This window comes from Cherax quadricarinatus, unplaced genomic scaffold (assembly GCF_038502225.1).
Source record: "Cherax quadricarinatus isolate ZL_2023a unplaced genomic scaffold, ASM3850222v1 Contig459, whole genome shotgun sequence".
Taxonomy (NCBI): Eukaryota; Metazoa; Arthropoda; class Malacostraca; order Decapoda; family Parastacidae; genus Cherax; species Cherax quadricarinatus.
Genome location: NW_027195485.1, coordinates 1 through 18,868, shown reverse-complemented (window position 1 = coordinate 18,868; position 18,868 = coordinate 1). Strand labels below are relative to the sequence as shown.

At 40.7% G+C, this 18,868-nt stretch overlaps 1 protein-coding gene across 2 annotated transcripts in view; it reads left to right on the top strand.

Moving 5' to 3' along the window:
• Positions 1 to 11,102, top strand: part of LOC128691438 (intersectin-1) — a 134,061-nt gene extending 122,959 nt beyond the window's left edge. For both annotated transcript variants that reach the window (XM_053780309.1, XM_070080453.1), the window contains one exon: positions 10,921 to 11,102. In XM_053780309.1, the coding sequence (XP_053636284.1) occupies positions 10,921 to 11,087 (167 nt within the window). In that variant the 3' untranslated portion in view covers positions 11,088 to 11,102. The remainder of the gene's footprint in view (positions 1 to 10,920) is intronic.
• The last annotated feature ends 7,766 nt before the right edge of the window (positions 11,103 to 18,868 follow it).

The following is an 18,868-nucleotide window of genomic DNA, read 5'->3' as shown; positions in this document are numbered from 1 at the left end:
CCAGTTTACTTTTCTTTTGTTTCCTTAGGGAAATATGCCTTGAGCAAACTTCAGCTGCCTATGAGTTTGATTCTTTCAAGGTACTGGTTTGGATTCATGTTATTTAAGATATCTTACCAGCATGTTTCATTTAGGAGATGATTTATTTGACTCCAGTTGATGTTCTTGTTGTTGAATTTGGTGAAGGACCCCGTCCCTGTGTATATACAAGTCTGAGCTTCGATTAGGTTATGATTTGAATTAACTGCTTTTGACATTGTTACGTTTCTTACCAGGTCATCATTATTCATGAAAATAAGGTTGTGTGTTTTCCAGTCTTATTGGCTCCACTGTCTGTTGGCTTAGGATGAATTTATTACAGAGGTTCAGCAACTTGTATGTGTGTGACATTACATCTGAGCTGCCTCCAGGGATTGTCTCTCATCTAGCATTATTGGCTGCATTCTTTCATTTTGTATGTCTTACATCGAAATCACCAAGCAGCAAGATATTTGGGGCTAGAGCTGGAAGATTTTCCAGAGAGTAATCAATTTTCAGTGGATGTTCCTTGAACTGTTGGGAAATTGCATCCGGTGGCTTATATACAACCAAAATGATTAGGTTTGGTTCTTAACCCTTTCAGTGTCATTCACGTAGTATTACAGCTTGAGAGCCAGTGTTGGTCCCGTAATACTACGCCAAAATTCTAGTGCCTTGAAATCTAGCGAGAGAAAGCTGGTAGGCCTACGTGTGAGAGAATGGGTCTGCGTCATCAGTGTGCGCAGTATGAAAAAAAAAAAACTGGGCACCCACATTGCATTGTGGGAGCGCCATTTTAGTATGCCTTGTTTACCGTGCTTCGTGGTAAGAAACTCCTCACTCCCCAGCAAATTGGGACTCTTTTTGTTCCCAAGTGACAATTCAAACACAGATGGAAGTGTTAGTGGAGGTGAATTTCATGGTTTTAAATAGTTTGTGACCAAAAGTAATGCCCAAGGTACCAGTAATAGTGATGAAAACCCAGACAACCCTCAACCTTCCACCTCTGGTGCTGGGCCATCTTGTTCATGTTCAGTTGTACCGGAACGAAAGAGGAAACTCGTATTTTCCTGTGTCCAGGACTCATATGTGATCATTGTTGATGATAGTGATAGTGATTATGATATCCAAGCTCTTGAATACAGTTCCAATAGTGAGAGTGAAGTGGAATATTCTCCAGTGAAGCATCAGTATATATGACGCTACATGCATTCTGGTAATGTGCCATATGCTATTCCAAGGGGAAGGAGTACATCTAAGAGTACATCCCATGGCTGTACAACAGGAACAGATGGTGAAAATGACGATGATATTGTTAAAATTGGGATGGATAATGTGCATGCATCATCAGATGGTAGTGGCCCCATGTGCCATGAGGAACCAGCAGCGGCCCATGCTGGTAGCCACGCCACTGACTCAGCGCAGCTACAACAATGCCCACCTTCACCCACCCACCTACCACACCAACCTGCACGATCACAACCTCTACAACCACAACCACCTGTCACTATCCAGTGCCCATCAGCAGACTGCACCTGGGATTGACAGCAAGGTGCCAATTTTGTTTCAAATCCCCATCACTTTGATGGAACTCGTCTTGTGTACAAAGTGTACAAAATCTTGTACACTTGGGAACAATGCCACTGAACTGGAATGTTTTGAATTATTCTTTGACGAACCCCTGGTGGAGATTATTGTTAGGGAAAGTAACACACATTTTGATTACACCATGGCAAACAGTTCTTTCACCAAGATCACACCTACACCAGTGGAAGGACATAACTGTGGCTGAGAAGTATCTTTTCTTTGCACAATAATGCTATGCCACAAGTGTATAAGCACAATATCAAATCATGCTGGTTGACAGACCTCCTGATTTTAACCCCAGCTTTCATTGAATCGATTTCCACTACTATTAGGTATGCTACACTTCAGACAAGACAAAGCCTGACAGAAATGACAGGTTGTATATGATTAGGAATATGTTTATGTATCTGAAACGGAAATTCTCTATGCATTTTTATCCCTTTAGGAAGCTTGTCTTTGATTTTATTCAAAGGTAGACTGTCGTTCAAGCAGTATATACCAAGCAAGTGGAAGCACTTTGGTACAGAGTTGTTTGTAGTACTTTGTGATTGCTACAGTGGTCTTGTATTGGATATAATTGTGTACACTGGAAGTAATACATTGCAAGATACCAGGAAGTTATTGGGTATCACTGGTGATGTGGTTAGAACAATGATGGAACCATATCTTGGTAAGGGCCATACATTATATGCTGATAACTGATACACAAGCCCCTTACTCAGTGATTTTTTTGTGAGTGAACATGACAGATGTGTGTAGTACAGTGCATGCAAATCATAAGCATATGCCTAGGTTCGATGCAGGCACTCGTAGAAGTGAGGTGCAGGCATTTGCTGCCAATGACATCATGGCATTTCGGTAGCATGACAAACGAGATATCACACTATTGACATCAGTTCACAGAAACGAAATGACAGACAGTGGCAGGCAGAATAGAGAGACCAATGAATCCATTCTAAAACCTGCAGCTGTGATGGACTACACCTTCAATATGCATTCAGTGGACAAATGTGACATGCAAATTGGGTTTGTTGATTGTGTTTGCAAGAGTTATAAGTAGTACATGAAACTCTTTCCATCTTCTGGACATTTCTATGCTCAGTGCTTATAATATGTATAAGATGAGGCCCAGAAACAAACCACCATATGGCGAATTTTGTTTGTCTGTCATCAGACAAATATTATTCAAGTACAGTGGTCCCCCGAGTTTTGTGATTAATCCGTTCCAGAGAGTCTGCTGAATGGCAAAATTCATGAATGGCTAAACCATTGTCCTCATAAGAAATAATGGAAATCCAATTAATTTGTTTCAGACACCCAAAAGTATTAACAAAAAGTATTTTTTTTAAAGATTAAATATAGATTTACATACAAAAAAAATAACAAATAAATATAAGCACTAATAAAATGGATAATTGAACATCATGCTTACCTTTATTGAAGACTCTTGTTGGTGTATGGCAGACAGGTAGGAGGAGAGAGGGAGACGAGTTTATTATGCTTCAGTATGACACTAATATCATCTCTACGGCTTGTTTATTTATAATAATTCATCTAATATGACATAAACAATATTAATTACATAGAAACATGATACAGTGGACCCCCGCATACCGTTGGCATCACATAACGTTTAATCCGCATACCGCTCGCTTTTATCGCAAAAATTTTGCCTCGCATACTGCTCAAAAACCCGCTCACCGCTGTTCGTCCGAGACGCGTCCAATGTGCGCCCTTAGCCAGCCTCACATGTGCCGCCGGTGGCATTGTTTACCAGCCAGCCTCCGCGGTAACATCCAAGCATACAATCGGAACATTTCGTATTATTACAGTGTTTTTGGTGATTTTAACTGCAAAATAAGTGACCATGGGCCCCAAGAAAGCTTCTAGTGCCAACCCTACAGCAATAAGGGTGAGAATTACTATAGAGATGAAGAAAGAGATCATTGATAAGTATGAAAGTGGAGTGCGTGTCGCCGACCTGGCCAGGTTGTACAAGAAACCCAAATCAAGCATCGCTACTATTGTGGGCAACAGAAAGGCAATCAAGGAAGCTGTTCTTGCCAAAGGTTTAACTGTGTTTTCGAAACAGAGATCGCAAGTGATGGAAGATGTTGAGAGACTCTTATTGGTGTGGATAAATGAAAAACAGCTAGCAGGAGATAGCGTCTCTCAAGCGATCATAAGCGAAAAGGCTAGGAAGTTGCATGAGGATTTAATTAAAAAAATGCCTGCAACTAGTGATGATGTGAGTGAATTTAAGGCCAGCAAAAGTTGGTTTGAGAGATTTAAGAAGCGTAGTGGCATACATAGTGTGATAAGGCATGGTGAGGCTGCCAGTTTGGACCACAAAGCAGCTGAAAAATATGTGCAGGAATTCAAGGAGTACATAGACAGTGAAGGACTGAAACCTGAACAAGTGTTTAATTGTGATGAAACAGGCCTGTTTTGGAAGAAAATGCCAAGCAGGACCTACATTACTCAGGAGGAAAAGACACTCCCAGGACATAAGCCTATGAAAGACAGGCTTACTTTGTTGATGTGTTCCAATGCTACTGGTGATTGCAAAGTGAAGCCTTTATTAATGTATCACTCTGAAACTCCCAGACCGTTCAGGCAAAAGAATGTCCTCAAGGAGAATTTGTGTGTGCTGTGGAGGGCAAACAGTAAGGCATGGGTCACTAGGGACTTTTTCTATGACTGGTTACACCATGCATTTGCCCCCAATGTGAAAGATTACCTAACTGAAAAGAAATTAGAACTTAAGTGCCTCCTGGTGTTAGACAATGCCCCTGGTCATCCTACAGATGTGGCAGAGCGACTTTATGGGGACATGAAATTCATTAAGGTGAAGTTTTTGCCTCCTAATACCACTCCTCTCCTGCAGCCCATGGACCAGCAGGTTATTGCAAACTTCAAAAAACTGTACACAAAAGCTCTGTTTGAAAGGTGCTTTGTAGTGACCTCAGAAACTCAACTGACTCTAAGAGAGTTTTGGAGAGAGCACTTTAATATCCTCAATTGTGTAAACCTTATAGGTAAGGCTTGGGAGGGAGTGACTAAGAAGACCTTGAACTCTGCTTGGAAGAAACTGTGGCCAGAATGTGTAGACAAAAGGGATTTTGAAGGGTTTGAGGCTAACCCTGAGAGGATTATGCCAGTTGAGGAATCCATTGTGGCATTGGGAAAGTCCTTGGGGTTGGAGGTTAGTGGGGAGGATGTGGAAGAGTTGGTGGAGGAGGACAATGAAGAACTAACCACTGATGAGCTGATAGATCAACTTCAACAGCAAGAGGCCATACCTGAGGAAACTGGTTCAGAGGAGGGGAGAGAGAAATTGAAGAAGTTGCCTACTACAAAGATTAAGGAAATCTGTGCAATGTGGCTGAAAGTGCAAACCTTTATGGATGAGAATCACCCTCACACAGCTATTGCAAGCCGTGCTGGTGATTATTACACTGACATTGTTGTGAAACACTTTAGGGAAGTCATAAAGGAACGAGAGGTACAGGCCACTTTGGACAGATATGTTGTGCGAAAGAAGTCCAGTGACTCTGAAGCTGGTCCTAGTGGCATTAAAAGAAGAAGGGAAGTAACCCCAGAAAAGGACTCGACACCTCAAGTCTTAATGGAAGGGGATTCCCCTTCTAAACACTAACACTCTCTCTCCCCTCCTCCCATCCCATCAGTCATCACCAGATCTTCAATAAAAGTAAGTGTCATGTAATTGTGCATGCCTTTTTCAGTTTGTGTGTATTAAAATTAACATTTCATGTGGTAATTTTTTTTTTTTTCATACTTTTGGGTGTCTTGCACGGATTAATTTGATTTCCATTATTTCTTATGGGGAAAATTCATTCGCATACCGATCATTTCGCATAACAATGAGCCCTCTTGCACGGATTAAAATCGCTATGCGGGGGTCCACTGTATATGTTTTAGAATGAATAAAATATGTCATAACATACGTGAGGAGTAAGTGTTGGTGGTGGTGGTGTTGGGTTTATAAGGGCCACTGAGAGAAGCCGTACATATTAGTGGTAGTGGAGGCGGCAGCAGAAGCCACCAACACTATTCACACTTAAACAATGTACGTACTTTATAAATAAGAAATATTTACACTTTAATTTATAAATAAATATTTACACTTTAATTTATAAATAAGATATATTTTTTTTTTTTTTCAACAAGTCGGTCGTCTCCCACCGAGGCAGGGTGACCCAAAAAAGAAAGAAAATCCCCAAAAAGAAAATGCTTTCATCATCATTCAACACTTTCACCACACTCACACATTATCACTGCTTTTGCAGAGGTGCCCAGAATACAACAGTTTAGAAGCATATACGTATAAAGATACACAACATATCCCTCCAAACTGCCAATATCCCAAACCACTCCTTTAAAGTGCAGGCATTGTACTTCCTATTTCCAGGACTCAAGTCCGACTATATGAAAATAACCGGTTTCCCTGAATCCCTTCACTAAATATTACCCTGCTCACACTCCAACAGATCGTCAGGTCCCAAGTATCATTCGTCTCCATTCACTCCTATCTAACACGCTCATGCACGCTTGCTGGAAATCCAAGCCCCTCGCCCACAAAACCTCCTTTACCCCCTCTTTCCAACCCTTTCGAGGACGACCCCTACCCCTCTTTCCTTCCCCTATAGATTTATATGCTTTCCATGTCATTCTACTTTGATCCATTCTCTCTAAATGACCAAACCACCTCAACAACCCCTCTTCTGCCCTCTGACTAATGCTTTTATTAACTCCACACCTTCTCCTAATTTCCACACTCCGAATTTTCTGCATAATATTTACACCACACATTGCCCTTAGACAGGACATCTCCACTGCCTCCAACCGTCTCCTCGCTGCTGCATTTACCACCCAAGCTTCACATCCATATAAGAGTGTTGGTACTACTATACTTTCATACATTCCCTTCTTTGCCTCCATAGATAACGTTTTTTGACTCCACATATACCTCAATGCACCACTCACCTTTTTTCCCTCATCAATTCTATGATTAACCTCATCCTTCATAAATCCATCCGCCGACACTATATAAATAAAAAATATTTACACTAAGCTTGGAGGAGATGTTAGTTTAATTAGTTTGATGGAGGAGATGCTGGCAGAGGTTTAAGGTGGTGGAAGATAGAAGGGTAGCTTATGTTCAGCGGCCCTATTCACCTCCAACAACATTGGAGAGTTACTTTCGTGTTTTTTTCTATCACTTAATCACTTATCTTACAGGCTACACTATTAATGCTACACTTTATTGCTGGCTGGTGCTACAGCCTTTATCGCTGGCTGGTGCTATAGCCTTTATCGATACCTGCTGCTTTAGTAGCATACATGTTGTAGAATCACTGAATCACTTAAGAAGGCACATTCTTCCCTCTCTCTTCCTCCTCCACTTAGGTACTTTGCTACGAGTTTTTTCTTGAATTCTGTCATGTTCCTTTCCTTCTTTACCAAAGGCCTGGCACTAGGAGCTTTCTTTGGTCCCATGGTGGCTTATTTAGAAGTTGCAAGCACAAAAAAATTGATTATTATGAAATGTATCGTATGAACCTGTGGTCAATCACGAACCACGAGGCTGTATTTTGACAAAAAAAAAGTTGCCGAAAGTCAGATTTCATGATAAGTCATGGCCGCCGAAATGCGGGGGGGTCCACTGTACTGAGTAACAACGCCTGCAATAGAAAACCTCTTACGAACTGATCACCAACTACCTTCTCGTCTGAGTCCTGGTGATCACTACCTAATACAACTGCCTCCTGCTAAGAAGACATTTGCTCAGAAGAGGTGTTTTGTCTGTACACATACAAAAAAATGCCCACAAAAAGCAGAGACACTCGTTTTATGTGTGAGGAGTGTAAAATACCACTGTGCATGACACTATGTTTCAAAGAGTTTCACAAGCTGCAGCACTTCTAGGAACATGTCCAGTGACTCTGTATATGTATATAGTATATTATAGAAAAATAGTAATAAACATTTTTTATTGTTGGTTTGTGTGTATATATTGTGTAAACAATAGAATGATAATGTTTGTGTGGTTATTGTGTAGCATACAACAAGTGAATTTATATACAATATGCATTATATTGATCTCACAGACCATAAAAGTTACTTGGAAAAATAAAATAATAAATGACAGAAATAAGTACATTAAAAGTAAATACAAGACTACTGAGTGACCGGCAGTCGCCGATGTTGCCGTAAGCGGTTCACTTTCTGTCATCTTCATGGCTCAATATCTCGGTAAGTATTGATCGCAATTTTTTTTTTGTTTTTTTGGTCTATAACAATCAGAAAAATAATCTTTAGATTTTGGTAAGAAAAATAACTTTTTTTTTTTTTCAAATGTTTTTTGACACAGAGCAAGAGTTAAGAATCAATGTTCTTGACACTGAAAGGGTTAATCTTTATTGCTACCACTTCAACTACATCATATGTGATATTTAGTACTTCTGCATAAATGAGAGAATGTGACATACAGGCCAACCGTCCCTTGTTGTCTGTTCTTTCTGTTGTAACTAAATAAGTTATACTCTATTATCCGCATTTTGTTGTCAAATTAGTCTTACGTGTGGGTCTCTGAAGGTCACAAACATTACATTTGACTCCACGAGGAATCCACTGATTAAAGGTACTTTGTTGTTGGTGGATGGCTTAAGCCCCTGTATATTTGCAAATAAAATTGAAGTTGTACTGTAGTGTGCAAATTAATTGGGAAAAGCTAATTGCTGCATTTATTAAGATCTGGTACCATGAAGAATTTTCCAAAAGGTATTCAACATTGATTCTTTGTTAAAGCGTGTAGCAATGCTCATAGGAGCAAAGGGTAGTCATATCTCTTATTAAATCAGTCATCTGTCATATCATTGCTATGCATTTTTCAAATAAATATTAATTTTCCAGATAAATGTCTTATGAAATAAATGTCCCAATTAATATGCACACTACTGTATTGCCTGTTTATTGGGGGATTTGTTTGGTTGGCATTAGTAGTAGTAGTAGTTGGTAGGTAAGACACATAGGCAACAGTTAGGCAACTTTATTCCGAAACGTTTCGCCTACACAGTAGGCTTCTTCAGTCGAATACAGAAAGTAGGCAGGAACAGTAGAGATGTGAAGACGATGTAATCAGTCCATCACCCTTGAAGTCGTAGAATTTGAGGTTGTCAGTCAAATTCTACGACTTCAAGGGTGATGGACTGATTACATCGTCTTCACATCTCTACTGTTCCTGCCTACTTTCTGTATTCGACTGAAGAAGCCTACTGTGTAGGCGAAACGTTTCGGAATAAAGTTGCCTAACTGTTGCCTATGTGTCTTACCTACCAACCTGTCGGTATTGTATACCATTTTGATGTTCAGTAGTAGTAGTTGTTGTGGAGGGGTTAGGGGGCTACTGACTGTGCTTCCAGTCCAACAAGGCTCTAAGATGATGGAATATTTTTGTCATTTTATTCCTGTTTTTTTCCATTTCCTGGTACTAAAAAACCACTTGATATACAATGGTTTTAACTGCTTGCATTCAGAAATGAATGTGGATGTTGCATATTGATGTTCATTCTTTTCTGGAGAGACAAGAAATAAGTGAAGGTAAATGTGTTGCATTGATTTTGATGAGTCTACCTTGGGAAACACAAGTTGAGTGTTGCAATGGGATCCAAGAGGATGATGTATTTATCATTTTGATTTGTTAAGATCAAAGAAAACCACTATCATGCCAGGGCATTTCAGGCAGACTTATCCTAGTACATAATAACTACTTAAGTCTAGACAAGATAAGAGCAGTTAACTTTTTAATAAATCTTTATTTTATCTTAATACTAATGTGAGGTAATCAAGGTGGAGGTTTATAAGAATAATAATCTTGAAGTTGCACATAATAAAGACAGTATTACAATTAATGGTTCATGCAATAATATTTCATGGATTGGCAGATGTTTAATAGACTCGAGGTCATGTAATATAATATTTGGGAGAGTTGCTTCAAACCGGTTAGAAGATATTTTGGTTGGTTTGGTTACTATTGAGAGATGAGATGATTTTTAAGCATAGCTCTAAATTTGTATGTTGTCAGGGGATCCTTTACCGGTTCAGGTAGTGAATTCCAGATCTTCAGGCCCTTTATGATGGTGTACAACCACTGCAAACTTGAAAACTTTTGTAATGTACTAAATACTAATGATGGGACAAAATGAGCACAGCTCTAAAGTTGTCACTACAAATAGATAATTATTGTACCTGTTCTCATTAAAAACATGAATAAATGCTATTGAGTGAGCCTGTGTATACAAGCTTACTCATTTATTGTACAAGTGTGTGAATATCTTCATGCCTTAGCCAGACACTTTACACACAGCTATATATGCATGCTTTTGCTTTTTGTAACCTAGGGATGTATAGGCTTCACATCAGAAACTTTTATGCACACTTTGTTGTCATAGAGAAGATATTGGCCACAACTGTGTCTATTATATTAGAGGAGACGTGAGGCCGCTTGTACTACTGAGAGTAGGAACAGTGTGGCCACAGTCTGCACCATAATGAACCATCTTCAGTTAAAACACCAATAATTATTTTTCTCCAATTCTAAAAGGGGTTTGGATTCTACTCAAAACGTCAAAATTTTGATGGTGTATCTAAAAACCATTTAAATTAAGCTTGGTGTGGTGTACATTACTTGGGTATATACTTCATGAAAGGTGCTTTGATGCTGCTGAAAAGCTCATGGAGCTATTTTTTTCATTGCTTGAGTAAAACCTGATGATTGTTTGGGACTTAACACTACCCTACAAATATAATAATGCTACATTGGGATACCTTGCTTGTGTATCAGCAGGTGCTGCACACATACAGTAAACCCTCAATTTAACTATCCCTCACTTCATGGACTTTGGGAATATAGGACAAAATCTACTGGGTCTGCTGATTTGAAACAGCTGTCCATTGGTTACAGAATTGCCTGTTATGATCACAGCAAAATAATGTCATCACTATACACCACAGTCACCACTACCAGCCACCTGCTCCCTTCTATCAGTCTGTTAAATTGAGGATTTTCTGTACAGGTACTGTAGTTGTATTTGTGTCAGTAGTTGATGCACAGTTACAGGTACTGAAGCTGTGTTGGTCTCAATTTGTAGACTTATTTGTTAATGAATATTTATTTGTGACTCACATGCTTTGACTAATGCTTTTTAATTCCATTTTCTTATTATGTTGAAGTGTGGCTGAGACTAATAGTGTGCCTCTGGTGTGTTTTGTTAATGGCTTGTGTTGCTTCAGCTGGTGCTCATGATACTGCAGCTCTTGGTGCCAGCAGCACTTACGTTAGCCCTGTGGTTGCTGCTTCCACTGTACCACCACCTGCTGGTAAGTTCTCGTGCACCCTCCTACCAAGTTTTCCTCTTAATCTACTAATCCACTTTACCACCACCACCACCTGCTTGTAGGTTCTCATTCACCCTGCTGTCAGGTCTTTCTCTTAGCCTACTAACCCACTGTACCACCACCACCACCTGCTGGTAAGTTCTCATGTACCCTCCTTCCAAGTCTTCCTTTTCATATTCATATTCATATTCATATAGTTTATTTGGACATGATACATAGTTGTACAAGGAATTATAGTAGTTGGGTGTACATGCCAAAAGCCCCTTGTATGCAGAGCATTATGGGCAGGCTTAAAATTAACTTAAAATTAACAAGCAATGAAAGGTTCAGTGGTAAAAATTATCCTAAACAATTTACAATTTGAAACAATGAAATTTGAACATTTCGATATTGAAGCATTGTAGTTGTACAAATTTGTCACATTACAATGTATAACAAACACGATGATCAATTTACTGTATGTTGTCTTGAAGTTTTAAGATTTAAGTAATTGGGAGAATTATTGGTAATGTTAAATATTGAGTGTTGATTATTTAGTCCTGGGTGAGTAAGTGGTTTTTTAGAAGCCTTAAATGACGTGGATTGTTATTTTATTGCGCTCGACGATCATTCGAGTAGTGATAGTGAGGAAACATATTCACCAGTGAAGCGTCGGTATGTGCGCCGCCGCATGCGCTCGGGTAGTGTACCCTATGCTATGCCCAGGGGACGGAGTACATCCCGTAGTACATCCCGGAGTACATCCCGTGGCCCTACACCCGTTTTAGGTAGTGATAGTGAGGATGATGTGGCTACACTTGGCATGGATGGGCCACAGACATCAGTGGATGGTGTTAGTGGGGCTGGTGGTGGTAGTGGCACCGCCATGCGTGACTCGCTGTGCCACGCGGGAACCCACGCTGCTGACTCGTCAGTTCAAGGACAAAGCGGAGCGTCACCCACCAGCCCGCCACAACCACCCGTACAACCAGCCTATGATGTCCAGTATCCACCAGCAAACCGTATCTGGGATTGGCAGCAAAATCCCAATTTTGTTCCCAGCCCTCACCACTTTGATGACTCGCAAAGTGGAATTCTACCTACCTGTCCCCTTGGAACCACGGCCAATGAACTGGAATTCTTTGAATTATTCTTTGACCAGCCATTGATGGAAACTATTGTCAGGGAAAGTAATAAGTATTTTCAGTACACCATGGCAAATACGATCTTATCACCACAGTCAAGACTACACAGGTGGAAAGAGACGACTGTTGCAGAAATGTATTTGCTTTTTGCAACAATAATGCTTATGCCTCACGTCTATAAGCATAATATAAAAGCATACTGGTCCACAGATCGGCTAATTTGTACCCCATCCTTCAGTGAAATAATACCAGTGAACAGGTTTATCTTACTCTTACGTATGTTGCACTTCTCTGACAAAACCAGGCCTGACAGAAGTGACAGGTTATACAAGATTAGAAATGTTTTCATGTATCTCAAACAAAAGTTCAGGATATACTTTTATCCATTCAAGAATCTTGTAATTGACGAGTCTTTGATTTTGTTCAAAGGTAGACTGTCATTCAAGCAGTATATACCGAGCAAGAGGAACCGCTTTGGTATAAAATTGTTTGTACTCTGTGATTGTGACAGTGGCCTGGTGTTGGATATTGTTGTATACACGGGTAGTAAAACATTGAAAGATACCAAGATGTTATTGGGTATATCAGGTGACGTAGTGAGAAACATGATGGCACCTTATCTTGGTAAGGGCCATACATTATATACCGATAACTGGTACACAAGCCCATTACTCAGTGATTTCATGCGAGTGAACAAGACAGATGTGTGTGGCACAGTGCGTTCTAATCGTAAACATATGCCCAGGCTCAACGCAGGTGTTCGTGGTGATGACGTGCAGGTGTTTACTGCCAATGACATCATGGCATTACGGTGGCATGACAAACGAGATGTCACATTGTTGACAACCATTCACCGTAATGAAATGCAAGACAGTGGCAAAGTTGATCGAGTGACTAATGAACGTATTCGAAAACCAGTGACAGTGATTGATTATACACAAAACATGCGCTTGGTTGACAAGTGTGACATGCAGATTGGTTTTGTTGACTGTGTTCGTAAGAGTTACAAGTGGTACATGAAACTTTTCTTCCATCTCATGGACATTTCAATGCTGAATGCATATAATATGTACCAAATAAAGACTGGTAACAGACCACCGTATGGTGAATTTTGTTTGTCTGTTGTCAGACAACTCATAATGAAGTACCAGGTAACAACACCTGCAATACAACATGGTCCTCGAATTCATCACAATATACCCAAGCGTTTGAGAAGAGAAGGTGATCATTTCATAATACAGCTTCCTTCAACTCAAAAGAAATTTGCTCAGAAGAGATGCATTGTCTGTGCACAAACAAAACGACGGCAACAAAGACGCAAAGACACTCGGTTTATGTGTGAGGAATGTAAGGTGCCTCTGTGCATGGTGCCTTGTTTCAAGGAGTTCCACAAGCTCCAGCAGTTCTAAAACCATGTCCAGTGATTGTAAATATGTAAATATATGATAGTTGATTTTCAGGCCTGGTTACTTTAATATGTTTTGGTAATGAATTCCAGATTTTGGGGCCCTTTATGTGCATAGAATTTTTACAGTGTGATATGGACTCTGGGTACATCAAAAAGAGATCTGTGTCTTGTGTTATGGTTGTCTCTCCTGTTAAGGTTGGTGAGAAGTTTGAGTGGAGGGTTTATGTTTGTGTGTATTGTTCTATGTATATAGTAGGCACATGAATAAGTATGGATGTTCTTTATGGTGAGCAAATTTAGACTTTAGAATAGAGGTGGAGTATGCTATTGCGTGTGGGAATTTATTATTCTGATTGGAGCGTTTTGCTGGGTTATTAGAACCCTTTCACTGTCGGCGCTGTAATATTACAGCTTGCAAGCCAGTGTCAGTCCTGTAATATGCCAATATTGTAGCGGCTTCAAATCTTGTGGGAGTAAGCTGGTAGGCCTCCATATGAGAGAATAGGTCTGAGTGGTCATTGTGTGCAGTATAAAAAAAATCCTGCAGCACACAGTGCACAATGAGACAAAAACTCCGACCGCATTTTTGGTTTAAAACACCAACTTTGCGGTGTATTTTTGTATGGTATATATAGTTTTATTATAGGTAGTAGGTTGGTAGACAGCAACCACCCAGGGAGGTACTACCATCCTGCCAAGTGAGTGTAAAACAAAAGCCTGTAATTGTTGTACATGATGGTAGGATTGCTGGTGTCCCTTTTTCTGTCTCATAAACATGCAAGATTTCAGGTACATCTTGCTACTTCTACTTACACTTAGGTCACACTACACATACATGTACAAGCATATATATACATACCCCTCTGGGATTTCTTCTATTTTCTTTATAGTTCTTGTTTATTTCCTCTTATCTCCATGGGGAAGTGGAACAGAATTCTTCCTCCATAAGCCATACGTGTCATAAGAGGCAACTAAAATGCTGGGAGCAAGGGGCTAGTAACCCCTTCTCCTGTATATATTACTAAATTTAAAAGGAGAAACTTTCATTTTTCCTTTTGGGCCATCCCACCTTGGTAGGATACGGCGGGTACATTGAAAGAAGAAGATATAGTTTTATTCTCGTTTTCTTGGTCTCATTTGATAGAATGAAAGATATATTACAGAAATAGAGATGATTTTGAATGGTTTACAGACAAAAAGTACCTTGAAATTGAGCTCAGAGTAGTGGAAGTGTTCAATTTTTGCCATTGTTCAAGAGTAAACAAATCATGTCAGGTGTCTAATACATGCCAGCTGGTGGGTCTCATATGCTTTCACAAATGCATTGATATTGTTTATACCATTTTTACAATAATGCAGTAGTCTGCATAACAGTAAATCTTCTATTTTTTGTGTGAAAAAAATTTCAAAATGGAAAACAAGCGTAATATAAGAGGAACCTGGAGATGTGACCAATGAACAGAGAAAATGTAATTTTAGCGCTAGGAATATTTGTATTGTTAATTCTGGACCCTGTTTTGAAATTGGCCTTATTTGAATTGTGTATGAAATTGTCCAAATAACCAATTTCTGGTCACTTTATTGGGTAGTTGAAATCAGTAAATGGGTGGTTTCTTGTACTCAATCGATAGAACAAATGGAATTCTAGCATAATAGCTATGAGTTTCGTCGACTGGAAAAAAGGAATTGACTGAAAATAGGGCTGAAATTGGGTGAAATCGCCGATTTGTAAATACAGTGGAACCTCTACTTATGAGTTTAATCCGTTCTGTGACCTTGCTCGCATCTGGATTTGGTCATTTGCAGAGTCAGTTTTCCTTATTTAAATTAATTGAAATGGAATTAGTCCGTTCCTGTGGAATTCCAGGCACAACAAAATACAGTGGACCCCCGCATAACGGACGCCTTGCATAGCGGACAATCCGCATAGCGGACGCTTTGATCGCTAAAATTTTGCCCCGCATAGTGGACAAAAACCCGCTCAGCGGCCTTCGTCCGAGACGCGTCCAATGTGCGCTTGAGCCACGCTCACATGTTCCGCGGGTGGCATTGTTTACCAGCCAGCCTCCGCGGTAACATCCAAGCATACAATCGGAACATTTTGTATTATTACAGTGTTTTTGGTGATTTTTTTCTGGAAAATAAGTGACCATGGGCCCCAAGAAAGCTTCTAGTGCCAACCCTACAGCAATAAGGGTGAGAATTACTATGGAGATGAAGAAAAAGATCATTGGTAAGTATGAAAGTGGAGTGCGTGTCTCCGAGCTGGCCAGGTTGTATAATAAACCCCAATCAACCATCGCTACTATTGGTGGTACAGCTGCTGCTGCTGCTGTATCACCGTCAGCTGCTGCTGCACTGTCAGCTGCTGCTGCTGTACCACCGTCAGCTGCTCCTGCTGCTGTAGCATCGTCTGCTGCTGCTGCTGCTGTAGCATCGTCTGCTGCTGCTGTAGCATCGTCTGTTGCTGCTGTAGCATCGTCTGCTGCTGCTGCTGCTGTAGCATCGTCTGCTGCTGCTGTAACATCGTCAGCTGCTGCTGCTGCTGCTGTAGCACCGTTGTTGGTGTGGCTTATTGAGAATACCAAGAAACAATTAACCCCAGAGGATTTGCCACCCAGGATAGCCCAAAAAAGTCAGTGTCATCGAAGACTGTCTAACTTATTTCCATTGGGGTCCTTAATCTTGTCTCCCAGGATGCAACCCACACCAGTCGACTAACACCCAGGTGAACAGGGAAAATGCCTGGAACTAGTGCTCATATTGGTGAATTTAGAGCCAGCAAAGGTTGGTTTGAGAGATTTAAGAATCGTAGTGACATACACAGCGTGATAAGGCCTGTTCTGGAAGAAAATACCAAACAGGACCTACAGTACTCAGGAGGAAAAGGCACTCCCAGGACACAGTGTCTCATCAGTCATTGCTGCATCTTCAATAAAGGTAAGTGTCATTTATTCTTCATTTAGTAGAGTAGTACATGCACAATATATATTGTGCATGTACTACTCTATTATTGTGCATGTATCCTTCTCTTTGTGTGTAGGAAAATGTATATTTCATGTGGTAAAATTTTTTTTTTCAAACTTTTGGGTGTCTTGCACGGATTAATTTGATTTCCATTATTTCTTATGGGGAAAATTCATTCACATAGCGAACATTTCGCATAACAGCCAGCCCTCTTGCACGGATTAAGGTCGCTATGCGGGGGTCCACTGTACTTCAGTAATTTCCCTAATATCAACTCTTTGGCTTATTTATCTATCACAATTCATTTAATGTGACATAAACAATATAAATAACATAGAAACCTGATATACACAGTGGACCTTGGTTATTGGCCGCTTCTGTTATCAGCCAATTCAGTGATCGACCGGTTTTTCGGTGCCCGGTTATCAGCCGTTAATTCAGTGATCGGCCATTTGGGACGTGTCCGTCCAATGCGCAAGTGGCTGGGGTCACTTGCGCATCAGTTTAGCTGTGTCTCTTGGTGGCTGAGGAAGCTTCTGCTCATACATCCAAACATTTTGCTTATTTCCCATTGTAGCTTGTGTTGTTTTTGCAGTGCAATTGTGAAGTAAGTAACCATGGCTCCAAAGAAAGTTCTTGTGGTAAAGAAAGTGAGAAACACAATGGAATTTAAGTGTGAAGTGTAGCAGGCATGCAGGGAGTGTAGCAGGCATGCTGGGAGTATAGCAGTTATGCAGGTAGTGTAGCAGGCATGCAGGAAGTGTAGCAGGCATACAGGAAGCGTAGCAGGCATGCAGGAAGTATAGCAGGCATGCAGGAAGTGTAGCAAGCATGCAGGGAATGTAACAGGCATGCAGGAAGTGTAGCAGGCATGCAGGAAGTGTAGCAGGCATGCAGGAAGTGTAGCAAGCATGCTGGAAGTGTAGCAGGCATACAGAAAGTGTAGCAGGCATGCAGAAAGTGTAGCAGGCATGCAGGAAGTGTAGCAAGCATGCAGGGAGTGTAACAGGCATGCAGGAAGTGTAGAAGGCATACAGGAAGTGTAGCAGGCATGCAGGAAGTGTAGCAAGCATGCAGAGAGTGTAACAGGCATGCAGGAAGTGTAGCAGGTATGCTGGTAGTGTAGCAGACATGCAGGTAGTGTGGCAGGCATGCAGGAAGTGTAGCAGGCATGCAGAAAGTGTGGCAAGCATGCAGGAAGTGCAGCAGGCATGCAGGAAGTGTAGCAGACATGCAGGAAGTGTAGCAAGCATGCAGGGAGTGTAACAGGCATGTAGGAAGTGTAGCTGGTCCTTTTATTTTTTTTTATTATCACACTGGCCGATTCCCACCCAGGCAGGGTGGCCCGAAAAAGAAAAACTTTCACCATCATTCACTCCATCACTGTCTTGCCAGAAGGGTGCTTTACACTACAGTTTTTAAACTGCAACATTAACACCCCTCCTTCAGAGTGCAGGCACTGTACTTCCCATCTCCAGGACTCAAGTCTGGCCTGCCGGTTTCCCTGAATCCCTTCATAAATGTTACTTTGCTCACACTCCAACAGCACGTCAAGTATTAAAAACCATTTGTCTCCATTCACTCCTATCAAACACGCTCATGCATGCCTCCTGGAAGTCCAAGCCCCTCGCACACAAAACCTCCTTTACCCCCTCCCTCCAACCTTTCCTAGGCCGACCCCTACCCCGCCTTCCTTCCACTACAGACTGATACACTCTTGAAGTCATTCTGTTTCGCTCCATTCTCTCTGGTCCTATTGGCATTAAAAGACCAAGAAGGGAAGTAACCCTGGATAAGTACTTGGTACCTGAAGTCCTAATGGAGGGGGATTTCCCTTCCAAACACTAAGGCCTCCCAATTTTCATCCTTAATTCGTTCAGAAGGTCGATCAAAATTCAAAATGGACAAAAACTGAAGTAATATTTCCCATAAGAAATACAGTGGACCCTTGGGTACTGGCATTAATCCGTTTCAGAGAGCTCTCCTTTAACCGATTTGGACGTTAGCCGAATTAACTTTCCCTATAAGAAATAATGGAAATCTAATTAATCTGTTCCAGACACCTAAAAGTATTAAACAAAATAATTTATTTTACATGAAATATACATTTCCCTACACAGAAAACAATGAAACATGCACAATAAACAATACTGAAATTACACCTTTATTGAAGACTTATTGATGAGTGATGAGACAGGAGGATGAGATTTAATGGAGGTGTACTATTGTTTGGAAGAGGAATCCCCTTCCATAAAGACTTCAGGTAACAAGTAATTTTCTGGGGTTACCTCCCTTCTTCATTTTTTAATGCCAATAGGACCAGCTTGAGAGCCACTAGACCCCT